This window comes from Podarcis erhardii, assembly GCF_964252035.2.
Source record: "Podarcis erhardii genome assembly, chromosome: 1".
Taxonomy (NCBI): domain Eukaryota; kingdom Metazoa; phylum Chordata; class Lepidosauria; order Squamata; family Lacertidae; genus Podarcis; species Podarcis erhardii.
In genome coordinates, this window is record NC_138497.1 from 17,670,685 (window position 1) to 17,696,869 (window position 26,185).

Here is a 26,185-nt window from a genome sequence, read left to right on the forward strand (position 1 = left end):
GAAGCACTCAGCAGCCAGCATGATCTTGCTAAGCAAGCAGCGCTAAGAAGCATCCACCGTGCGTCACCCAAAAGACGTCCGTTCCCAAGAGGAGAACGCACTGGAAAGGGGGAGGAGTTTGCTGAAATGCATCAGGTTACGTGATGATTTTAGTATTATTTTTTAAAAAATCTGTAATGCTAATCCAGATAGTTTCTATGACTACTTTACAGCAGAGCCCTTTCACTGCTGTTAATGATTGACCATGCCACGTTTGAAAACACAACCCGGAAAGCGGTTTTAATACTTTCTCCTCTCCCAGGCATACCTGCCCTTGTTTCCCTCCGCCTCCCATAAAAGTGCTTTTCAGTCATACGTGGCTTGACGTGTCAACACAAAAGAGCGGCGTCATCTACACACAAAGACCACTTCTTAAGCATTTGGGCACTAATTGTTGCAGAGCTTGAGGCAGGAGGACCTCATGTGGCCAACACTGTGCAGTGCACAAAGAATGGTTTTACAAGTTGCCAGGTGCAAAAAGGAAGGCCAAACTATGTGGCCAGTTTTTGCAGGATGTGATGATATTATTATTATTATTATTACTGAAATTTGGATAGCGCCCTTCACCCAAAGATGAAGCCACACACTCATAAAGCCACAAACTGGCCATGCTTGGGTGTAACAGTCACCCTAAGCCATGCTTAGGAAAATTAGCTTGTGCATGAGCTGCCTGAAGACTGAAGCAGTCCCCACTTTGCTCCTTTGTTCCTGGAGCTGAAAACAAACCACAGGCTAGCAGGCTTAGTGTTACATCCAAACCCTTTGCTTCTTGCAGCACCATGCTAGTGAGCTTAACACAGCTTTATTTCAAGAGGGCTTTGCATCGTGAATTTTGCACTAACAATCTATTACTCTATATTTTAAATTTTGTATATTACCGCATTTTTCACTCTATAAGACGCACTTTTTCCCCTCCTAAAAAAGTAAGGGGAAATGTGTGTGTGTGTTATGGAGCGAATGCAGGCGTGCTCTTTAAAGGGATGAAGGCTCCCCTTGCCTGGGAGAGGCTGCGCGTGGCTATCCCATAAGCCAGGATCGCTGCACAGCGATCCCGCTTGCTGTCCTGGCTTATGGGATTCAGAATATTTTTTTTCTTGTTTTCCTCTTCCAAAAACTAGGTGCGTCTTATGGTCTGGTGCATCTTATAGAGAGAAAAATACGGTTTATGTTTCCTATTCTCCCCCACCCCACGAAAGCCTCTTTGAAAAACATATGGTAGAATAAGCAAATAAATAAAATGATTCCAACAAAAATTGCTCCTGGAGGTTGCTCTTTGGCAAGGAATTGAAGTCGCCGCTTGTGGTGTTATAGTTCCCTTTAAGGCTAGCATGCGGGGACAGCTCCACACACTCCTGGGACAAATTGCAGCCATGGGGCAGAATTTTCATCAGCAAGAAGACACAAGAAGACAGAGCTAAAACAAACCATTCCACAAACCTGATTCTGATCAGACCACCACTACCCCTGTGCATTCAATACAATGCGTCGTTTGGCTCTCAAAAAAATGTACTGCATCGTCAGAGGGCTACATAACGTATAGCTCTGCACGCTTTGCAGAATTGTGCAAGCTAGCACCGTAGTATTTTGGGGGAGAGCTTCGTCTCTACGCAAAAGTCGTCGAGACCAACGTTTGCTCAACGGCAGGGAAGCGGACATAGTGGCAAGTTGCATTAAGGCAGGCAGGAAGTTAGCTGACGAATGAAAGGATTTGCGTGAGTTCGCAAAGACAAGATAGAGGAGCCAGAGCAGTTTTTCAATACCTAAAGGATGGTTGGAACTGAATGGGGCTCTTTGGTTCAGGACTCCTCCCCACTGATGGATTTCTATGGTGAGAGAGGATATGACATGAGTGCATGCAGCTGCAGCATGCGCACATTCCAATGCATGCTGGTGGACCCACAAAGGGAGACTCCGCAGCTCACCTAGAGAGTAGCGCAGTGACAGGTTTTTCCACAGAGTTGCTTCTCTCCCAAGGCTTCTTTCCAGCATCTGCTTAAAAAAGAAACCCATGCAAAATGAACAAAAGAGAGCTTGGCTTTGTGGTGCTTTCCCCCTCTTCCCCATCATTATCATAACAACAAACAAACAACAGCCCTGTATAGGGCAGTTTTTAATGCTTAGCGTTTTATTAAGTCTCTGTATTACGTTGGAAGCTGCCCAGAGTGCCTGGGGCAACGATATGCCAGTAACTCGTTTGTAGCATTAAGCTTGCATCTGGAAACAAACCAAGATTTATCTATTGATGGAGACTGGTTGTATTTAAGTTCCTGTAATATACAAATGATTCCATAGATCAATATTATGTTACCCCAGAATGAGCAAGAAAAATAAATAAATCTGCATGTTTTTATTGAATCTTTCAGAAGACGCTTTCAAGTTGTAAGATGTTCATCAGTGATGATTTGCAAAAAAAATGTTGCTAAATTGCTATTCATGACTGGCTGAGAAGTAAAACGACATTAAAAAAGAAAAGAAAAGATTTATCTATTGAACCTGGGACTCCCCCCCCCCGACCTGCCAGAGAGACCACCCAGAATCCTCTAGGCTTCCTGCAACTTCTGTGTTTTTATGCAGCCCCCAGTCCTCTCCATGGGCTGCTTGTTCAGTACCAGGACGGTGAAGTCAGGCTCCACCAATGACCTACTTGCAGACTGCTTTCAAAGGGAATACCTGAGGAATTTTGCTGCTGAACAGGGCCTCGCGTACCGGGGGAAGGAGAGGTGCTAGCCTCCTCCTAGAAAACAAGCAAACAAAGCTTTGGATTAACGTTTCGGAAGAACTCGTACTTTCCTGCGACTGCTATGTTAGGAGCAACTTTTTTCTGTAAAAGAACATAGAAGATAAGCAGGGTCCTGCTGGAACTCAGACCAAAGGCACAGGCAGTCCAGCATCTTCTCGTGCCAGTGGCCAATCAAATGCCCATGGGAAACTCATAAGCAGAACTTCAGCAGAACAACACTCTCCACAGCTACGACTTCCAGCAACAGGTATTCAGAGGCATACTGCCTCCGACAGAGGAGGTAGAAAAAAGATAAAAGGTAAAGGACCCCTGGACGGTTAAGTCCAGTCAAAGGCGACTATGGGGTTGTGGCGCTCATCTCACTTCAGGCGTTTGTCCGCAGACAGCTTTCCAGGTCATGTAGCCAGCATGACTAAACTGCTTCTGGTGCAACAGAACATCGTGATGGAAGCCAGAGCACACAGAAACACTGTTTACCTCCCTGCCCTAGTGGTAACTATTTATCTACTTGCACTGGCATGCTTTTGAACTGCTAGGTTGGCAGGAGCTGGAACCAAGCAACGCGAGCTCACTCCATTGCGGGGATTTGAACCACCAACCTTCCAGTCTACGCACTCTGCCATAGTTGAAGATTCCTTACAAAGTTGAAGATTCCTTACTGCAGGATTCCTTACAAAGAGTTTGCCCACATGGAGGTTACATCCCTGAAGATTTGCCCCACTACTTACTGTTTTGTCCAGTCTACAAGGACCTAAGAGCATTCTTGTTCAAGGATTTAAATCTCCCAGTTGACAGATTGGTTGGGTATCTGATTAACTTTTTATTAGGGGGCAGATCCCTTTACACCTTTGAAAAAGTGGTCTGCTGTGCTATTATAGTGTCAGTTTAAGAAAGGTTTCTGGGGATAAGTTTAATTATTCGGGGGAGAAAAAGAACGCCGAACGCCTTGTTTTACTAATTATTTTAACTGTGTAATATATTTCATTCTGCTTTATGTATTTTGCAATGGCCTCAGCTACAGAAATAATGTTTGTATTTGTATTAATGGCTAGTGGCCATTATATATTCTGTCCTACTTCTAAAGATCAGAGGGTTCCTTCCCCTCTGCAAAATACAACAGGACTAGGCCTCACCTCTTTTGTACTACAGAGCATTTCCCCCAAAGGAACCCGTCTCATTCCCTTCACATAGAAAGCAATATAGGAGTGTTTTACACGGCTCCATATATGTTTGTGTGTATGACTGTGTTCAACAAAACATTAAGCCATAAACCATTGTTTGGCAAATCAGTCCGTGTGCGAGTTCAGTGCTGGTTTATGCAGCTCAAGCTCAGAGATCGCAGAGGGATCTGGCGAATTGAAGTGGACACACCTAATTTGATCTGCCTGGACCAAAGCAGATATCGAAGCTGCAGCTCACTTCGAAACCCACACACTGAGAGATTCTCACTCTCTTACAAATTTTAATACATGGGTGGTGCGAGAGAGCCAAACGCCTGTTTTCCTTTGTTTTTTTAAAGAAAGCAATTTCATGTACGTTCCCTCGATATTAAAAGTGAGCTGAAAACAATGTTTGTAAATTACACAAAAATTACTTAACCCCCCTCCACCTGTCCCTGAGAGTGATGACATGCCATCAAGTCATGATGTCAACGTGTGTGGAAAGAGGACCTCTGCACGGCAACCAGTCACTCTTAGGCAGCTGAAATCGCTTCATTTGACTGCAGCTGACAGTGAGATTGAAAACTTCGTTTTGTGCAGAAGGCGAACTCGCAGCAGAAAAGAAATGGGGTTGCAAACAACAAATGCATAGAGGAATGGAAAATGATGCCTTCTGTCAGGGAACTGCCATCGGAGAGTCAGGTGGTGGAAGGGCTCAAGGAGGCTAGGAGACCCTCGGATGCTGAGGAAGGAACCAGCAGGGGGAGAGGGAGAGTTCCTGCAGAAACTCAGTCAGAGGAACGGCTCCAAGATGCTTCCAGTGAGAACAGCGGGGAGGGCTCAGGACCTCCGCTGGGGACGCCTACTCCGCGCAGGAAACTGTCACGTAGAGAATCCAGAAGGAGAGTTTCCGTCAAGGAACTCTTATGTTGGCGTAAATTCCGGAAGCGCCCACTGACGGATTCTGCCAGCGATTGAGGTAGCCATGCACCCATGGCTCCGTGGACTGGGAGAGTTTAGAAACTGATTGCGAAGCCTTGAGGGCTTAAACGCTTACGCACGAGCAGCCCCCTTATCCCATTACACCTTCTTACACCAGCTGGTTTGGGAGACATTTTTCACTCTGCAAACTCCACAGTGTGAAGCGGTGTTCCACTTACGTTTTGGCTTTCCTCTTCTTTTTTGTCGGCTGGCTTGTCCGACTGTGATGCTGCTTTCCTCCTTAGGACAGAGTGAAGGGAGAGACTATAAACTAGTTCCTCAGATAAATATTCACCGACCACAGAATTCAGAGAACCAGCGAGTTCATACGTGCTCTTTCCTCCCCCATCCCCTTACCTTACTTAGTTGAATTTGTGTGTGTGTGTGTGTGTGTGTGTGTGTGCGCACAGAAGGCAGAGAGGAGAATCTGTACTAGACAACAAGTAATCCCTATTAAACATGGCGACTGTAGTTATTTTTCCAGAGGCAATGTGGAAAGCAATAGTAAAGCAGAACTGGGAAGGCTTGTCAGAGTTACTTTGGTGGTTGTTTTTACTAGAACCCCAAGATCTACCAACCAGAGTTAAGTGCAGAAGACATATGGTTGGAATTAAGAACACAAAGAGCACCAGGAGAGCTCTGCTGGGTCAGGGCAATTGCTGATCAAGTTCAGCATCCAACCAGATGCCGATGACAATGGATTTCAGAGGCATATCCCTTTCAAGAGTGGGGGTAGAACATTGTAGCTGGTACCGACTGGAAACCTTCTCCTCTTTCAATTCACCCAAGTTGTTGGCCATCATGACATATTATTTGGGAGCGCATCCTATAGAGCAGGGTATCCCAAACTTGGGTCTCCAGCTGTTTTTAGACTACAATTCCCACCATCCCTGACCATTGGTCCTGCTAGCTAGGGATGATGGGAGTTGTAGTCCAAAAAACAGCTGGAGACCCAAGTTTGGGAAACCATGCCGTAGATTAACTATGCGCTGTGTGAACTTGGTGCCTGGCCAAATTCTGAGCCTAGATGCTGGTTTTATAGGATCAGCATTGAGCTGACCCTCACAGTAAATAAAGGTAAGGGTAAAGGGACCCCTGACCATTAGGTCCAGTCATGACCGACTCTGGGGTTGCGACTCTCATCTCCCTTTATTGGCCGAGGGAGCCGGCGTACGGCTTCCGAGTCATGTGGCCAGCATGACTAAGCCGCTTCTGGCGAACCAGAGCAGTGCACGGAAATGCCGTTTACCTTCCCGCCAGAGCGGTACCTATTTATCTACTTGCACTTTGACGTGATTTCAAACTGCTAGGTTGACAGGAGCAGGGACCGAGCAACGGGAGCTTACCCCGTTGCGGGGATTCGAACCGCCGACCTTCTGATCGGCAAGTCCTTAGGCTCTGTGGTTTAACCCACAGCGCCACCCGCGTCTCTTACAGTATTTTCACACAAAAGCCCATTCCTGGTTAGCGTTCTTCACTTCAGCACCATCTCCGAGGTGGGAAAAGATGTGTTGTTGTTGCTATGGTTAAGCACCCAGGAGTCATAAACTCTTGCCAAACTACTACTACAGATCACCCAGGGATCTACTGGTAGATCCCAACCTATATTCTAATCCCCCACCCCCCGCTGTGGAATTTGGGCAGCTCCTTGGCTTGAAAACCTCCAAGGACAGTTGCCCTAGTCTCCCTAAGTTAGAGATTAGCAACTAGGTTAATGAGAGCTATAGTGGGCCAAATCTACCTCTCCCTCCTCGCTAAGATTCTTGGAACTGTTTGGGGGTGGGGGGATTCGATAAGAGGCAGTGTGACTCACAGGTAATACACAACATCCCACCCCTCAATTACTGTAGGCAGGAGTGAGAACCACCAACCTTTTCGCCAGTAGTTTATTCATTTCTTCCATTAGTCCGCCTCCACCGCTACTCGTCCTATTGGCATCGCCCTTGGAAGCACCACTGGGACTAGAACCTCCTGAGGCATCCTCTGGCTTTTAAGACAGAAACCAGCATTTTAGATCTGGGCACTAAGGGGGTCCAATTTCGCTGTCTAAGCAGAGAAAGGCGACAAAAAAAATCCAAGGCACTAAGGGCAGCTGTCGCTGTCAAGGCAACTAGTGGCTGAAACATAATAGGAGGCCATCTGTTAATTTTGTGTGTGTGTGTGTGTGTGTGTGTGTGTGTGTGTGTTGCTTTACTAATTAGTTGTTTGCAGGACACAAATCATATTACAGTGTTCATATTACAGTGGTGCCTCGCAAGACGAAATTAATCCGTTCCGCGAGTCTCTTCGTCTAGCGGTTTTTTCGTCTTGCGAAGCAAGCCCATTGACGGCTTATCGGCTTAGCGCTATTAGCGGCTTAGCGGCTTTTAGTGGCTTAGCGGATCAGCGATAAGCGGCTTAGCGGCTTAGAAAGGGGGGGGGGGAGGAAAAAAACCCCGCAGGAACTCACAAGACATTTTCGTCTTGCGAAGCAAGCCCAGAGGGAAATTCGTTTTGCGAAGCGCCTCCAAAACGGAAAACCCTTTCGTCTAGCGGGTTTTCTGTCTTGCAAGGCATTTGTTTTGCGGGGCACCACTGTATCTTATTATCATTATTATTTTTAAAGGAAGATTTGTTTGCTGCACTGGTGTGTACATGAACACCTATGAAGTGATATGATACAATGATGTGTGTCTATTTTATAGAGACTGACGACTGAATTCAGTAACAAAAGCACCTTAGTTGTAACCACATCACGTGAACACAAGCCTTACCGAGAGAAGCATAAATTACTTCCATGGAACAGCAGCAATCTGCAGTGTGAATACGACACACATGCATTCACTGTACTGAGTTTATCTTTTAAAAATGGGCTTACCTATTGGCCCGGGAGTTGCTGAGGGACACAGGGGCAGAAAAACCTAAATGTGCTATTGCCTGCACACACATCATGTGACTTGAGAGCAGCCAGCCATCTAATCCAGAGCTATGCTTGCTGAGTTGGGTAGGCAGCCTCATTCACTCAGAACAAGATGTCCATGCTAACACTCCTCCAGGACTGGGTTCTAAACTCCACCCTGAAGTATTAACAAGGGCAATACCCATCTTGGGGCAGATAGGGCTTGCCAAACTGGGAAGTTAGCACAGCCAGAAGAAAGAAAACTCTGATTCTAAACCTCTGCTGCCTGGTGGGACATCTTCGGGAGAAGAAAAGGCTCAGGAGTTAAAAAGGTAAAGGGACCCCTGACCATTAGGTCCCGTCGTGGCCGACTCTGGGGTTGCAGTGCTCATCTTGCTTTATTGGCTGAGGGAGCCAGCGTACAGCTTCCAGATCATGTGGCCAGCCATGCCTAAGCCGCTTCTGGAGAACCAGAGCAGCGCACAGAAACGCCGTTTACCTTCCCGCCAGAGGGTACCTATTTATCTACTTGCACTTTGACGTGCTTTCGAACTGCTAGGTTGGCAGGAGCAGGGACCGAGCAATGGGAGCTCACCCCGTCGCGGGGATTCGAACCGCCGACCTTCTGATCGGCAAATCCAGAGTGGAGTCTCTAAGACAGTTGAATGGAGCCTTTTATGCCGCTTTCCAGCAACTCCTGCAGCCAAGCTGATGCAAAACACATTGCCCTGCTTTCCTTTGGACCACATCAGTGAGGCCGAGAGGGAGGTCTTGTCATCTGGGCAGCCCAGGACCTCCATACACACTGCCCAGGCTTGTGTCCTGGGGAAGTCACTTCGGTGCCACTAACACAGTAGTTTGACTTCACCCACAGAGGTGCACTCCACTGTCTCTCGAGACAGATGGATGACAACAACAACCCATCTGGAACACCAAAGAATTTAGTGTAATGCGTATGTGTTGGTGGAGCGAGTGCTGCATATTTTGTGTCAGGATTATGCCTTGGCAAGCAGGAGGGTGCCCCTATAATATCTGCCCTTAGATGGAAGGCTAAAGCTGAGAGAGATGGGCAGTGAGCAACTTACTTCAGCAGAGCTAGGATTTGAAACTGGGTTCCCGGTCTAAACTCTATGCCACCACAGCCACCGCCAGCAGCAGCAGCAGCAGCAGCAGCAGCAGCAGCAGCAGCAGCAGCAGCAGCCGCCCTCATTTCTTACCCGTTGTACTCTCCTTAGTTTGGCACCAGCCAGAGCTGCCGCTAGTCCCGACACGGACCCGTCGTCAGTGCCGGACCCTCCACCGCCTGCTGGCAATGGGGGCGGCGGGGGTGGCACAGTGCCCGAAGGGGGAGGAGGCGGGGGAGGAGGTGGAGGTGGACCACCAGAGGAAGTCGGTATCCCAGCCGAGGGATGGCCTGGTGGAAGGACGGGGCCTGGAACATAAAAGAACAATAATTCAGGAATCACATGGTGCTCCACCCTGCATACTCCTTGCCCCCCTTTCCTTAATCATTGCTCATGTCAATGTAGACAGGAGACACCAAATTTCTCAGGTACCCATGATCCACCCAGCAAACAGTATACGCCAAATGTCAAAAACTCACTGCTGCTGCCACTATCGGGCCCCTTGTGGAATAGTTTGGGCCCTGAGCAAGCAAATATTCACGATCTTCTACAGGGGCAAATGCAGCGGCCCTTCAAGATAGTCACAGCCAAAGCCCACTCACAGACACACCCCCTTACAATAATCTTATAATTATACAATATAATAATCAGGGATTTCTCACAACAATCAGTGTAGATCTCTGCGCATTGTCTTTCAGCTAGAGCTACTATTTTCTGTGCTATTATTATTATTATTATTATTATTATTATTATTATTATTAATTGGAGTTTGGACTTGATATCCTGCCTTTCACTCCTTTTAAGGAGTCTCAAAGTGGCTAACATTCTCCTTTACCTTCCTCCCCGACAACAAACACTCTGTGAGGTGAGTGAGGCTGAGAGACTTCAGAGAAGTGTGACTAGCCCAAGGTCACCCAGCAGCTGCATGTGGAGGTGCAGGGAAGTGAAAACGGTTCACCAGATTACGAGTCCACCGCTCTTAACCACTACACTACACTGGCTCTCTGTCTATTACTGTCTATTACTCTTCACCCACAGATCTCTTGGACAAATGATTTGGACCACTCCAATATCTTCTTTCAGAGTGACTTAAGTTGTGTTTTCAATCATATGTAAAACAGAACTTGCACACCATTCTCATAAAACTGAAGCACATTGTCTTTTAAGTGCTCCGAACGCTTAGCTTTGGAACATACAATGGCTAAAAAGCTCCCCTTTCATGCTGATTGGGTGGTTCTAGGACACTGGAGATAGGGACCCTGCTGCAGAAATAGTAAGGGGGTCTTCACCCACCATGACCTAGGCCAATACACCACTGATCTTCTCTCTCCCCATCCCTTAGTCACCAGTCAGCAACTCTTTCCCCAGGGTTCAGATCTCAGGCATCTGCCATGCTTTGGGTCATTCAAATGGTATCGCAATAAAGTAGAATATACGAAATAAAAGAAGCAATAAAATATAATTTAAAAAATTGAATATGAATATTTCATGAGATGGATGTGCCCCAACTCCCCTCGTCAACAACCAATCAACATACGCATCACCTGCGGACCATAGTTTGGGAATCCTTTATCTAGACATAAATCACTGAAAGATACATTCACACAAAACTCTCCCAATAAAGTAGATTCCACAGATTTTATAGGCAGCTAAACCTGTTCTCTTGTTTAGATATTTGTAGCCTTGAGAGGCTTCTGCATTTCACCCTGGGCCACAACTGAATTTGGCCACTGCAAAAAAGACACAACTGGACAGATATTTGGGGTCAATGCATTTTTATGTTCTAACGTATATGCAAAAATGTCCCAGCATCACACTTAACTTTACATTATTCCAAACTTGTAAACATTCACCCGTTCGGTCATCTTTGGCAAATCAAAATTGCTTCCCGGCCACCAGGTTGGGACACTTAGAAAGATGTTATTTATTTAAAAAAAGTATACCACTTCATATATTTTTTAAAAAGAAAATCCTTGACTGTTCCTTGACATAAACCAATTAAGAATGGGCATTCAGTAAAAGTTTATGAAAAACTAGATTAGAAACCCAAGATAAAAGCAAAATTATCTCTCTATCTAATCACAACTAAAATGGAATAGTGTACAAATACAAAGAACTAAAAAGTTAAGGTTGGGCAAAGTTTCCATGAAAGTTTGGGCAAACACTCATTTATAGGTGTCTAAAAATAAATACTGTCTACATCTCGTGAATTACCTGGGGGAGGTGGGTGCTGCATTATGGCTTGGAGATAAAAGCCCACCCTTTAGCTTCTTCTTGTGATTACCAGTGCTTTTTTTCTGGCAGTACGCAATGGTACACAGTACTGGCGCCTTTTCAAAGGAGAAGGAGGTGGGTAGGCTCTCAGAGCATCCTGCCTCCTTCCCTGAGCTGGGCAAATGCTCCCCAGGTTTGGGGAAGGAAGCGCGAGGCTCTGACAGAATCACTGCCTCCTTCCCAAAGCCTGTGAGCCCATGTCCTGGCAGAATGTTGGACGGTAGGACCCAAGGAGAAAATAAGGCATGCACAGTCAGGTACTGCGAGTACAGAAAAAAGGTATGGTCATTTACTTAACAGGCATCATGTAAGAACTATATAGCAAGATCTTAATGAAGTTCCTTCCGGTAAACATGTAGTGATTCTACATGTAATTGTTTTCCCTGGCCCCTAGGAAATTTTGTGCCCAGGGCAGCCACCCAGAGTACCAGCACCTTCCCCCCACCCCCCAGAAGCAAAGCACTGGTGACTACTTTCATTTCCCTATGCATTTTTGTGCTAACCCATAAACAATCTCATTCTGTGCCTATAGTCTGAGTCCTCAGGGCTTGTATTAAGAAAGAACATCTCCATCCCCATTGTTCATCCCGGACACTGAGGTCCAGCTCCAAGGGCCTTCTGGCGGTTCCCTCACTGAGAGAAGTGAAGCTACAGGGAACCAGGCAGAGGGCCTTCTTGGTGGTGGCACCTGCCCTGTGAAACACCCTCCCAATATTTGGTGTTTTATCATGTTTTCATATTCTATTGGGAGCCGCCCAGAGTGGCTGGGGAAACCCAGCCAGGTGGGCATGGTATAAATATGATGATGATGATGAAATTAACAGGTGCTGCCTCTAAGAAGAGCCAATTCTGTGCTGACCTTTGACAATCAATTGGCCATGGAACAACCAGCAGGGGTCTCCTTCATCAGGTCTTACTATGATGAGCTAATGCAGCCGCTGACTAACCTTGCTCTCAGAAGTTCTTTTACTCAGCCAGAGACTCTCCCATCACTCATGTGTGCATTCTCTGCCTCCCCCTCCCCTAGAATTCCTTATCATACAATTGGGTCAATTTTTACCTGTCTACAGCTTTGTTTCTGTCACTTAAATCACACTGCCCTCTAAAACCACCAAAGTGTTCGATATTCCTCTTAATTTGGGGTTGTCTTCCGTCCAAGCCCACAACGAAACAGCAACGTAGATCTACAACTCGGTGGATTTCAGAATTCTCCAAATGAAAACTCTTGCTCTCTTTATCCCCCCCCCCCAAAAATGAGTTTAGCCTTTTAGCCAGGCTGCCTGTGAAGCTACCTTATGCTTACCCATTGCAGCATGTTGCTTCTTTTATGAGAATTATTATTATTTATTCAATTTATATACCTCCCTTTATCAAAAGATCCCAGGGCAGTGTACAACATTAAAAACACATAACAGAACATCAATGATAAAAAAAACATAATAAGAAGCATACTGACAGACAGCCTAATAATAGTCATCCTAATAACAGGCCTCTCCCCCACATTTTCATAGGCCATAGATTATTTAATAGTCAAAGGCCTAGATAAAGAGGAATGTTTTTGCCTGGCGCCCAAAGACATGTGATGATGGTGCCAGGAAAGCCTCTCTGGGGAGAGCATTCCACAATCTGCGAGCCACCACAGAAAAGGCCTGTTCTCTTGCTGCCACCCTCCAAACATCTCTGGGATGGGGGGACATAAAGAAAATGCCCCAGATGACAAGCATAGGGTCTCACCAGAACTGAAACAGAGCATCGCCACAGATGAAAGCACTGCTTCGGATGTGCTTTGCCTTCCCTGCTCGCTAGGAAAAGAAGACTTCCCTTCCAATTCTGCAACCCAAACTGCCTACCTCCCCTCAATTTTTCAGTAGCCCTTTTCTGAGGCATAAAAGGGGCTGCTGCAGATCCAGAGCCCTAAGCTAAACAGAGCCATTACGTAGCATTTATAGATTGCTTTAGGCTGTTCAAAATGCTCAGTCATCTCAGTCAGTGGTACCTAGGGTTACATACGCTTCAGGTTACATACGCTTCAGGTTACACACTCCGCTAACCCAGAAATAGTGCTTCAGGTAAAGAACTTTGCTTTAGGATAAGAACAGAAATCGTGCTCCGGCGGCGCGGCGGCAGCAGGAGGCCCCATTAGCTAAAGTGGCGCTTCAGGTTAAAAACAGTTTCAGGTTAAGAACGGACCTCCAGAACGAATTAAGTACTTAACCTGAGGTACCACTGTAATTCCTACACCAACCTTGTAAGGGAGGCCAGTACTGTTAGCTGTGTAATGCAGATGGTGGCTTGCTGAGGCCACCTAGCTACTTCCAAGCAAAGCTAAAAGTTGAACCGCAAACTTTGTTGATTACGGCTTGTGCTCTCCACTGGCACATTGCACTAAAGTCCTCCCTCAGCCTACGAGACTTCTGTACAGGCAATCCGTTAACACAGTGGTTCTCAAAAGGTGTGGTGGCAGGAGAGGGTGGCAATTACGGCAGGAAGACTCAAGGCCAATCAAATAAACGTTTCTACATTTCAGTGTAGTATAGTATAGTATAGTATAGTATAGTATAGTATAGTATAGTATCAAAACATTTTTTATTTGCAGAATATGGATAGATATCTTTTCAAAACGAAAGCAGGAGCATCAAGTGTGTGGGAATGATAACTGTTTTTATGTAACGGCATTGTCTTATTACTTTCTGGATGCCCCATGGCCACATTATAAAGTAGTTGTGTTCTGTGTTCTAGGAGTTGCTCCTTTTTGTTTTCCAATGTATTTCCTTTTAATAAAAAAATCAGGGTGGCGCGAGCCATTTTTTATTCTGGCACAGGGGGAAAACTACGAGAACCACTGAATTGACATAGGCTAACTGGGGAGGGGGCCTGCCTCCCTTACATCAGCACTCCCTGTTCTCTCACTGAATGTGCTCTAAAAAAATTCTTTTGCAAACTTTACTTTTTTGTCTCTGGCCTGAAAAAGGTTCTACACTATACTTGTTACGTATGCAGTTTTCTGGGATATAACATCTTTATTGGGGAGCCTATACCCTCCAGATGTTGATGGGACTCCCTATTCCCATAATTCCTGACTGCAGATCATGCTAATTGGGCCCAATGAGAATCAAACAACACCTGGAGAGTTCCAGGTTTTTGCCACCTCTGTCCTGCACCTTCCACAGGCACTTAAGCATGCTCTTGAAAGTCTGGTCAAAAATTTGGGCTTATAACCTATTGCTTAAAACCCAAAGGTGTCGCCTAAATATAAATAAACGCAATTCTTTCAAACCAAGTACTTACTGAAGTGGGAAATGGTTGATGAAGTCATGTAAGGAAGGTTCCTCTTGGACAAATTCACCTCAGATACAGCGGCGTAATAAGGAACAAAGTGTGACATGGATGGATAGAGCTGGTGTGGAGAATGAGGCGAATGTTGGGAGGGCCGGGGGAAAGCCTGGATGTAAGACTCCGCTGGGTTGGCTATGACAGGCAGATGCGAAACAGGCACGGCTTCCAAGTATGAGAAATAGGACTCGTCTGTTCTCTTTACCTGGGTCCTAGAGGAGCTTGGAGGGATTTGCGTGGCAAAATGTCCGTCGCGGTGGCCGTTCAGACCTAGCTGAGGTACGTTTGCGGAGGTGTCTTGGACCACGGTATCTGTGGGCCCCCGCATCCTGCCGTTTTGGGCAGGGAGGACCACTGGAATATGGGGCTGCAGGAACAGACCCTTTTGTACGGGGGGCGTCAGGGTCACGGGTGGGGAAGGAGGCTGAGGGGAATAGGAGAGAGAGGAGCGCCTGGTGGGCTGAGGAGGGGCAAAGGGGTAATGGGAAGCCGGGGCAGGTGGCGGGGATAAGGAAATGTGCTTGGTGCTTCGTGTCACAGTCCTGTAGCCTGGCCAGGCCGGAGGGATGGAGGAAGCTGGAGATGGAGAGAACTCGGAGGCAGAATGTCGGTGGCAGTGCAGAGGGGGTTCCCTGGGCCCCTGAGGGGGTTTGAAAGAGGCTCTGCCCACAGGGTCAGGGAGAGGAGAAGATGCCGACGAGATAACTTTGGCGTAAGGAGGTGGAGGCGGGACAGCACCCGTGGAAGTGGAAGCATTGTAGTTACTGTAGTCAGGAGGAGGAGACTGGCAGTGGAAGGGGGAAGAAGACACTTTAATCTGAAGGGTGGAAACTAAAAATAACAGAAAAGGAAAGGGGGGGGGAGAAAGAATAAGATGGGTTGGAACTGAGGAACGACAGATGGCACCATGGTTAGAAAGACTAGGGACGGGGGGAAGGAGGAATTAAATCAAAAACAAATCAAAACAAAGCCAAAACTTAATAAAGATTAGTACAGGTATAGGTTTTAAGGATGCCCACACAAAGCCAGGACAGTTAAACACCAACACGCCGCAAAGCACTGGCCTTCATCTGGGCCGTGCCTGTTTGCTATAACATAGAAGACGGAACAGAATATAGCCACTCCAGGCTTTCCCTTTGCATCCCATGCCATTTAAGCCGAAGTCGGTTTCTAATCCTGCGGTGTGAAAACTCCTTGCAGAAAAACGAGGAGCAACCAAATCCCAGGGCACAATGAGCTAAGTTTCGACGTCAGCTGCACTTGCGCCGCAGTTGCCATCCCTCTTTGTACCTCCCGTGTCTGACTGAAATGTTTTCAAGCCACAGGATAATTGCAGCAATACTCAACAGGCCAAACCGTTTCCAGGGAGCAGGTGAAAGTTAAAGGAGGCAAGCAGGGGAAAGGCAAGGCCTGCGTTGCTTACAAAAGCTGGATACGTGCCTGTGGTAGAGGTTCTTCTTTCCAGAGATTCCTGGCGCTGCTGCTGCTCCATGACTTGCCTAAAACAAAAGGGAAGAAGGAAAAACAAATCAAGTTTTAATTCCTAATGTGCATTTGACCAGACACTTTGGCTTTGTTTGCGCTGGGTATAGTTTGTTTGGGGGGGGGATGATGCCCACAAAACAGCTTTCTTGCGGCACTGTTCATTTATTACAATCTACTATGTATTCTGGAATATTGTTTGCCTGTTTACTATATGTGGAACACCCTTTAATAGACTGTAACCCAATTTTGCATGATGGTGGCTGATTTCAAGGAGTAGGTTTCTCTCTATGTTGGGCACCATTTTGAACCAAGATGGAGGACTGAACCTTTCAAAACCGCATTGAATTTTTGTTGTTATTGTTGTTTTCTTAGGTCTTCCATGCAATGCCAGGTACAAGGCTACAAGGTATTTATAGCCAGCAATAAGCATACAAATCATTGCAAGGAGGATTTATTCAGCGGAAACCCTAAACTGCATTTTAAAAAAGAACTGTAATGAACAATATTTTATCTACCTTTTAAAAAGTCGGGTCCTTCCCTCAGGGAAATTTGAATGGCCCTGTGGCAGAGAAGGGACAGTCAAGCTGGAACAGGCTGCAGGGCAGTCTTTGACAAGGTTCCTCTCCAGGTAGGCGCACCTTTTGTTACTCTTAGTAGGATATACAAGTAGAAAGCTGTTTCTACTCACAGTACCCCTCATGGAAACGTGATGTAATCCAGGGGAAAGTGAATCATGCTTTAAATTCAATAGGTTTCAGTCGGATTTCAATGGCATGCCAGCAAGCTCAACCTTTGCTGAACTGGGTATTATAGGCCTAAGATCCCTAGTGAAGGCTGGTTTTATAGGATAAATTGTTACCTATTAGGATTTAATACCTGCAGTGCCATTTGACTTTCTGGCTCAAGAGCAACAGCATATTGCAGCTGGGGGTGGTTGTTTGGTTAAGCCCCACTTCTAAGGACCTAGTATTTATACTTCATTTCCTTCTCCCCTCAGGGACAGGAAAACTACAGTCCTACTTCAGGTTACAGACGCTTCAGGTTGCGGTTTTTTTTGGACTGCAGACCACCGAAACCTGGAAGTACCAGAACAGGTTACTTCCGGGTTTCGGCAGTCGCGCATGCGCAGAAGACTGAATCGTGCTTTGTGCATGCACGTAAGTGCCGAATCGCAACCCACACATGCGCAGACATGGATCACGTTCGCAATCCGAGTGTCCACTGTATTACCATGCTCTTGGACAAGCCAGAAACTGCTTTGTTAGGATCCCGCATTCAAGATCCCTGTCTATGATCTGTTTTTCTGGTTTTTCATCTGAAAATACGAGAGCAGTTGTTGGCAAAAATGTGATGGCTAACTATCTGTGTGAAATGGCTTTCAGCAACATAAATAAATAATATTAGCCCCAAATGTAATCGTTTCCTAATCATATTTCCCAAAATATTCCTCCATAAGTGGATCTCAGGTATAGGAAGCAACACCTTTTTTGTGGAACATATATCTGCTTCTGCAGTCCAGGTATAGCAAGAATATATAGCTTGGTCCCCTCCATCCCCGCCCCCCAAAAAGGACTATTCCTCAGGAACTATTTCCTTCACATCCTTTTACAATTTGCTTCAGGGCTGGAAAAGTAGCAGGTATGCCAGCATCATTCTCATGCGATGGAACCATAGCCTTTTAAAGGAGCATGTAGTTTTGAGGAATTCCCACCAGAGGGCCTTTTAGATCAAAACTGCCTTGGAGATTTGCTGCTCGCAGTTATAATTTGTGCTCTTTGGTAGCACACTTGTTTGAGCTAACATATGAGCAATGCACTAACAAAGCAATTCTTTGCATGGCTACTCAGAAGTAAGCCCTGCTGAACTGCATCCCCCTCTGTACACACCTACCTGGAAATAAGCCTTACTTCTGAGTACACATGCGTAGGGCTGCACTGTAAATCTAATTTAGACATTGCTACCCCCCAATGTTATTAGTCTCGCTGCCCGCCATGGCAGAATTTTATGCAATTAATTATTCCACACCATTTACTTCAATGCAAGCAAACACAAGGCGAATGTGGGAGAAACATAATCAAGAAAGCTCAGTTGGTAGAGCATGAGGTTCTCAATCTCAGGGTTGTGGGTTCAAGCACCTTGTTGGGCAAAACTATTCCTGCAACGCAGGGGGTTGGACTAGATGTCCCTTGGGGTCCCTTCCAACTCTAAAATTCTATGGTTCTAATTTACATATCACTGGAGAGCTAAAAACAACAACAGAGACTACTGATTTTATTTGCTGGATTGTTTTAAGTTCTGGACAGGGGATGCAAAAATGAACATTGGCAATTTCCAGTCCTTTCCATCAGAATTCTCTGATGTCCATAGTGGTAGTAGCTGGCATCTACCCTGCTCCTGTCTGGACCAGCTAGCTGAGTGCAGTAGCTCTGCCACTTGGAGAGGCCATCTTAAAGGATCGGTTGTGGCAAGTTCCACTCTAACCAGGCCAATCCCTGTGGGATCTTCAGCGTGGCTTCTTATCACAGTTTTGGTGACCAACATGAAGCCAGAGGTCCCTCATTTGGATGAAATTTCTGGCTGAATGGAAGTCACGATCTCTGCACCAAAAGTGACAGGAAGAGTGAGAGACGGATGTCCAGTCATTGCACTTGTCTACAACATGCTCTGGTTTGTGAAGTCAAAGACACTGCTGCGAATGCAAGCATTGCCCTGATCTGTGAATACCTTGCCCACATATCTTGGTAACTTGCACACATCTCCCCTCAAGGATAGTTCAGAAGAGTTTCTGGAAATATCCCATGGTCGCTTCAGTCCTGAACTCTGGAAGGTCCAGTAACTGAGAAAATGCAGAATTAATTGTTACAAATGGCATGAAAACTGGGAAAAACCACCCATGCCTCTAAATGGTCCTGATTTTGATTTATAAAGTATTTCATTTGGGATCTTGGGGAGCAGCCAATAAGGGGATCACACGCCATTTTAGGAAACGGAACCATACACAATGGTCTGAAATAATCACTAAGGTAGATGTAGCCAGCAGATTGTTCTCTACATAATGTGATCCTCTTGATAATTAGAGGCCCAGCACCTTAAGCTTGTTTAAGCAGCTTAAGAAAATAAACACACAAACATAACCGAGCAAAACATTGTGAAGATGGCTTAGGAATGGACGTCAGCTTTGTTGATTCACTCCAACACACTTTGCGATGGGCCAAACTAATCATGCAAGGAACTTCACTAACCCTGTTGCCTCCCATCACCTAAGCAAAGTACCATCATAATCATCACAAGCTCAAACTGGAAGATCCGCATTATAAATTGCATATATGCCATGTGGTCTCTGAGACCACCCCACCTCCATTTTCTGTAGAAACAGCCCTATGCACCACTAAGGGCCTTGTTGCTGGTGTCACTTCTGGGGGCTTCCCAGCCGGCAACGGCCCATGACAGGGCTTTTTCAGTGGTAGTTTCCCATTTGTGGAATGCCCTCCCAGGTGAGGTGCATCCATCTCCTTCATTACTGACTCTCAGAAGGATTTTTCTTTTTTTTTAAAAAAATCCTCTTTACCCAGGTGTTTGATGGCTGAAAGAAACTGTTCCTGGCAACCCCGAAATTACCAGTTCGGAAAATGTTTTTAAAATGTTTTAGAATGGATTTTGAATGATTTTTTGAATATTTCAAAATAATTGTTTTTGATGAGTTTGCCACCTTGGGCTCCTCTGGGAGGAACCGCAGGGTATAAATCTAATCAATAAATAATAAAGAGGTAAGGGATGAGGCTTCCCAGAAAAATAAAAGCGAAAGCAGTGATTGGAGTGCAGATCTGTCTCACACATATCTTGATCATGCTTAAGAGTCTTTCCTATAGTGTCTTATAGTACAGAACAGAACTGATGGAGCCCAGAGTACTACAATCCTGATGGGCAAAACATATTTTATCAACACAGGGAATCTCACGGGTTGCAAATACACTGATTGGATTTAACAGATCAGGATGCAAACATAGAAGCAGAGGCTAAAATAACCACCCACTTTGATAGGATAACAATTCCATTTATTGCATCACGTTTCATAGCGACAACTGGCCTGTACAGTAGCGTAGTTTCTGAAAGAATGCCCTGGTGTTTTGATAGGCTCAATTATATTAGCAACAGTTGGTATTTGCTTAAAAAAATTACAGTGCTTTGCAGATTATTTGTTTTTGCTCCTTACCGTCTCTGAACCTCCATTTCATCTGGAGAAGGTCCATTTTGTACCTGGCGTTGGGTTGTTGGACCTAGAAGATGAAACAACAAAACAGTAATCATTGCAAAGGCGGTAAGAATATGTCCTATGGTATCTGAAGGAGATTATTCAAGGCCATTGAAGCAGCACTCATTGGCCAGACATGAGAAAGTGAAGTGTCAATGCCAATGGACCTTGATTTTGTTTTTTCTGTTGATGACTTGAAAGGCAACACAGGACATACAGGAACCAGCCATTATCAGGTGCCAGCACAAAGGTAATTATTATGGAGTAAGACACTTGTGATAAAGGGAGACCTAATGCAGAACTATTACCGTATTTTTCGCTCCACAAGACACACTTTTTTTCCTCCTAAAAAGTAAGGGGAAATGTCTGTGCGTCTTACGGAGCGAATGCACTGGGCGGCAGAGGGATCCCTTGGCTACCGCTGCAGTCGCGAGCTGAGGGATGCCTCCGCAGCCGGAGCCATGGCTCCCATCTGTTGCTCGCTGTGAAGCCAGCAGAGCAAGAGCCGTAGAGCAGCTACCGCTCTTGCTCTGCTGGCTTCAGCGAGAGCTGCGCAGCGCCTCTTGCTCTGCTGGCTTCACAGCGAAGCGGGAGGAGGGACGGACGGGAGCAAGCAAAGCGAGAGCCGCTTACATGGCTTCTGTCCCGGGAGCAAGCAAAGCACCTGTCCCAGTGTCTCCTCCTCCTCTTCTTGCTCCGGTGTCACCGCGCTTTACAGTGAGGCAGGAGGAGGGATGGGCAAGCAAAGTGAGAGCTGCGCAAAGCAGGACAGAAGCCATGTAAGCGGCTCTCACTTTGCTTGCTTTAAAGCAAGAAAAGGAAGAGCTGCTTACATGCTCTGCGCAGAATATATTTTTTCTTGCTTTCCCCCTCTAAAAACTAGGTGCGTCTTATGGAGCGAAAAATACGGTAATTAAGAGGAAAACACAAGAATCTCAATCTCATGTTTGCCTTGTAAGGAGAATGAGGAGAGGGGGAAAGGAAGGTAGGTGTTTTACATGTGCCATCATCCATTGATTCGTCCTTCCATATCACTTCCCCTGCAATTTATTTGTATTCCCAAGAATCGGAGGAGAAATTCAGTTTGGTCCAGCATTTTTACGTGAACCTACTTAATTCGCACTTACGGAAGAAGCAAGTGAGCCAGAACATATCACTTCTCCAAATATTGCAATGAAGTTCTCCAACCACATAACGTGTACAAATAATGCATGTATTTGGGGCAAGTGTACACAAAACGCATGTATTAGTGAACGTAACTGACAAAATGCATTACATTAGCTAGAAGGTCATAGAAAAATGTGCTCAGTGAGAGAAATGAACACTAAACTGCAGCCAAAATTTCCTGAGTTTTTTTGTGTGTGTTTTTTTATTGCAAGCTGATGAAGAAAAGTGGAGAACTTTAGTTAAAGCTAGAAATATGTGAAACTGAAAGAAAGCAAAATTTACAGGTTTGTGCACCCCCTCAGCAGCAATTCAAAACCAGAAACACAGGTCCATAAAACCAGCAGCTACCAGTCAGTATTTTAAAAGCCTGGTGCCTGTTTGTTTGCTGTGCAATGGATTCCAACATCCTCTCTCCTTAAACCTTTAATTTGTTTGGGATGCGCCTCTGTGTGTTCAATGGACATGTGAGAAGGGAATCACAGGGAGAGGGTTGTGTCTCCGTGCTCCCCCACAAACATTCACTTGTTTGCTGGTACACTAGTACACTTGCCTGTACTTATAGGTGTTTTTTTTTTTACAAACGTAGGGACCTAAAAAGAAACAAAACCACAATCCACATGTATTTAGCCATATTTTGAAGATGTGCCAATGGATGCATCTACTGCATGGGTGAAGCCTGTCATTTCCCCTGCCCCAAATACACATATTCTAGAGCCTAAGAAAAAGGCCTAGAATCTCATGTTAACACCTAAGAGTCCATCACACATCAAGAAATGGAACCCAGATAAACGGGAGGCTCCAGGAGGAGGGCAGCTGGCTCGATGGCTCCCAATGAATCCCATGGAGAAATTAAACGGGCTCAGTTACAGGGCAGAACAAAAAGAAAGCAAACCCTAGCTGCCCATGCCGCAGAGGCTGGGTAAGTCAGGAGGCAGGTTTATTTCCACTCCTGAGATCTCTGAACGCTCAGACTGTAAAGAGATAGGGCCAGGGTCTTTTCAGTACTGGCCCCGACTTGGTGGAACGCTCTGTCACAAGAGACTAGGGCCCTGTGGGACTTGACATCTTTCCGCAGGGCCTGCAAGACAGAGCTGTTCCACCTGGCCTTTGATTTGGACTCAGTCTGACCCTTATGATTCCCTTCCCTTATGGTTTTGATCTATGAGCTATTATTAAAATGAGGCTGCATTTTAAATTGTATTTTTAACCTGTATTTTAAATTGCTCCCCCCCTTATGTTTTTATTGTAATTTTACTGGTGTTAGCCACCCTGAGCCCAGCTCTGGCCAGGAAGGGTGGGGTATAAATAAAATTTTATTTTTATTATTATTATTATTATTATTATTATTTTATTTATTTATTTATTTATTTAAAGCCATATTTCTATGGTGACAATATACAGGCTTTCTCTCCACAAATGCTCTGCACATCGCATGACGACAGGCGTTTTGCTAGTTCTAAGACAATACAGTGGTACCTCGGGTTACATACGCTTCAGGTTACAGACTCCGCTAACCCAGAAATAGTACCTCGGGTTAAGAACTTTGCTTCAGGATCAGAACAGAAATCAGGCTCCGGCAGCACAGCGGCAGCAGGAGGCCCCATTAGCTAAAGTGGAGCTTCAGGTTAAGAACAGACCTCCAGAATTAATTAAGTACTTAACCCGAGGTACCACTGTATTGAGATTGGCAAGATTGTGAGAATCCTCACAATGATGGAGGAGGAGGTGTGGTGGTGATGATGGAGTCATGCACTTTTCAAAGACCCTTGGAGCACAGAGATGCCCATCTATACCTCTCAAGGATTTCAGGGAGGAGTCTCTCCCAACCCTACTTGGGACATGCCAGGAATTGAACTTGGGATCTTCTGCATGCAAAGGCAGGTGTTCAGTGAGCTACACCCTTCCCCTTATAACAGAGGGCAAAGTCTCTTTCGTTATTACAGCTAAGCAGAAACAAAACGCATTGTGATGCAGATTGTGTCATGGCAGACCAAAGTGCTACAAATTGCTTGCAAACAGTGGCTAATTAGAAAGTTCTTGCGTTCTTACAATTGGTCGGCTGCAGAGAGCTGCCCTGCTCTGGTTTTCTGAAGTTCAGCTTCGCATTTACGCTCTGCCAAACCTCATGCACACATTCAGAACATGGAATTATTTTCAGCAGCAGCCCAATTTCTCATGCGCATGACCTGCGTGAGGCAGAGCAGTCGCTTTCTTCAGGGACTGGTGGCACGTCACACGTAAATGTGTGTTGCAACTGAGTCCCAATGGCAGTATCAGGAGGAGATAATTTATAGCAGAGAAGCAATGTGGGAAGGAGAGGGCACTTAGCCAGGCCATCACTGCTTTTTTCTGCCCCAAATTGCCTTCCTTGAGCAATTTAAGAATGTAAGAAGAGGAGCAGTCCAACAGCATATCCAGCCCAGCATCCTGTTCTCACAGTGGCCAACTAGATACCTGTGGGAAACCAGCAAGTGGAACATGAGCACAAGAGCAGAACTCTCCCCTCTGTGGTTTCCAGCCACTGGTATTCATCCTCCATGAATTTTATGTGGCCACCACTGCCTCCTGCTGCAGTGAGTTCCACAGTTTAACTATGGGCGCATGAAGAAGAACGTTCTGTTATCTGTCCTGAATCTTCCAATGTTCAGTTTCATTGGATGTCCATCCAAAGGCAAACATATTTAAGGGCAAACATACCGAAGGAAAAACTGCTTAAGAACTCTGTTGGGTAGAAGGTGGCGCCTGGGTGGAGGTGATTTGCGCAGAGGTTATGAGATTCCCATGTCCTTCTGGTAGTTCTCCATTCAAATCCCTCCACACACCCTTCATTTTTGTAAAGTCATCAGAGCCCAGCCGCATGCATGCATGCCAGACCTAATGGTGCGTCTCTTTTTAACTAAACAGAAATCTACACAAATTTCATCTTCTCTAAATAACTACAAGAAATATGGTCTACTGGTTTTTTGGAACCTCCCCTTTAAAGATTTCTTCTCGAGCTGCAACATGACCAGTCACAGGTGACAGGTTTGGGGAACTGGCCAAGAGCTTTCACCACATGCGTGGACATTTCTGCGAGGATATACCGTTTTCCGCAGTTCAGTCTTCGCAGCAATTCATTCATGAATTGCTTTCCTAATACCTCCGAGTCTCCTCCAAGCTTTGTAACAAAACCCCTGCATTTTGCACAAGCGTCCTATGACTCAGCTTTCAGTGTATTTTTGGGAACGATATCGGAAACATACTATATTAAGTTTTGCCTCCCCTTTCCAGTTGATGACAATTAGCCACAACACCCACCCCCCAGTCCAGGGAACCTAGGTTACTTTCATTTTGGTGGCTACTTCCTGTCTTCTATCCAGTGACTTTGGAGAATGCTAAGAGGCTCATTGCTCGAAAGCCACCTCGCCACTGGGCAAAGACAAACCAATGGTAGCATAGCGAGAAGCAAGACTATTAGCAGCTCCCAAGGTCACTTGTAAACCAAACCCTCTGGTGCTGAAACACTTCTGATACTTGACCACAGCTGTTTTATTTGGAGTTTAATTTTTTTTCCTAATTAGATTGAACTTTTGTTGTTGTTGTTAAAAACCCCTTTTATTCCCTTCTCTCGTTTCCCAGGGTTCTGGGAAACTGATTTGTTCCCTCTGACATACCATGAATTTGCTTCACTTATTTATAAAAGTGTGAGACTATCCATAAGGACAGAAAAATGATCTGGCAGGGAGCTGGAGCGAGTTTCTGCAAACAAGTGGGCAGAGAACGAGGGAACATCCAATGAATCTGAATGTTGAGGGGTTTGGGACAGACAGGACTATGTGCTTCTTCACTCGCGCATAGTTAAACTTTGGAACTCGCTCCCACAGGGGACAATGACGGGCGCCAACCTACATGGCTTTAAAAGGTTAGACAAATTCGTGGAGGCTATTTCTTTTTGACAGTATCTAACCATAATGGAGGAGGCAGTTAAAAATGGAAAGCATAATGCTGGTGGTCAACAAAAGAGGTTTAAAGACTCTCTCAAGGCAAATCTAAAAAAAAATGTAGTATAAACACAGGCAACTGGGAAACACTGGCCTGCGAGCACTCCAATTGGAGAAAAGCCTCCAGCAAAGGTGTCATGGACTTTGAAGACGCTCGAACTCAGGATGAAAGGGAGAAATGCGCTAAGAGAAAGGCACGCTTGGCAAGCCCTCACCATGATCAACACCCGCCCGGAAACCTATGTCCCCACCTTGGAAGGACGTGTGGATCCAGAACTGGCCTCCATAGTCACTACAGACTCACTCTTAAGACCGTGTTCATGGAAGACAATCTTACTTGGCTACAAGTGATCACCAAAGAAGAGGAGTATTGAATGCTGGAAACCACAGGAGGAAAGTCGAAGGCTGTTGAACTCAGATTCCTCTTGCAGACTTCCCACAGGCATCTGGTTGGCCACTGTGAGAAGAAGATGCTGGACTAGATGGGCCTTGTGTTCTTTGCAAAGGGGTGACGGGGACCCACTGAGGCACGCAGGAAATCCCTTAGGGATTTCCAACCCGAACCACCAGGGCTGAGGGCTACATTTCAGCAATGTTTTTCAAGCTGCTTTCAAACGTTGGCAGCGGACGGAAATATGCAGGCACCAGCTCTCAGCCAGCTAGGGCGGAGACAACTTGCATCCTCAAGAAGGCACCTCCCAGCCTACCTGCCAAAGATCCTTTAAATTACGAGGGCCAAGGCCCTCTTCCAGTAAAGACCTGCAGGGAGGAT

The 26,185-nt window shown here is 45.8% G+C and overlaps 1 protein-coding gene and 1 long non-coding RNA gene across 14 annotated transcripts in view; both read right to left on the minus strand.

The window, feature by feature from the left end:
* EVL (Enah/Vasp-like) overlaps nt 1–26,185 on the minus strand; it is a 144,028-nt gene that overhangs the window by 3,431 nt on the left and 114,412 nt on the right. For 5 of the 13 annotated variants that reach the window (XM_081860455.1, XM_081860443.1, XM_081860453.1 and 2 more), the window contains 9 exons: nt 20,228–20,291; nt 15,970–16,028; nt 14,485–15,360; nt 9,016–9,230; nt 6,792–6,907; nt 5,100–5,160; nt 2,710–2,773; nt 1,962–2,031; nt 1,800–1,862 (listed from right to left, as the gene is read on the minus strand). In XM_081860455.1, coding sequence (XP_081716581.1) covers nt 1,800–1,862; nt 1,962–2,031; nt 2,710–2,773; nt 5,100–5,160; nt 6,792–6,907; nt 9,016–9,230; nt 14,485–15,360; nt 15,970–16,028; nt 20,228–20,291 — 1,588 coding nt within the window. The remainder of the gene's footprint in view (nt 1–1,799; nt 1,863–1,961; nt 2,032–2,709; nt 2,774–5,099; nt 5,161–6,791; nt 6,908–9,015; nt 9,231–14,484; nt 15,361–15,969; nt 16,029–20,227; nt 20,292–26,185) is intronic. The other 8 variants (XM_081860450.1, XM_081860449.1, XM_081860448.1 and 5 more) reach the window with 8 other exon arrangements.
* Nucleotides 12,206–13,551, minus strand: LOC309345058. Its single transcript, XR_014157987.1, has 2 exons — nt 13,421–13,551; nt 12,206–13,177 (listed from the first exon to the last, which is right to left on the minus strand). It is a non-coding gene; the product is annotated as an uncharacterized lncRNA (long non-coding RNA).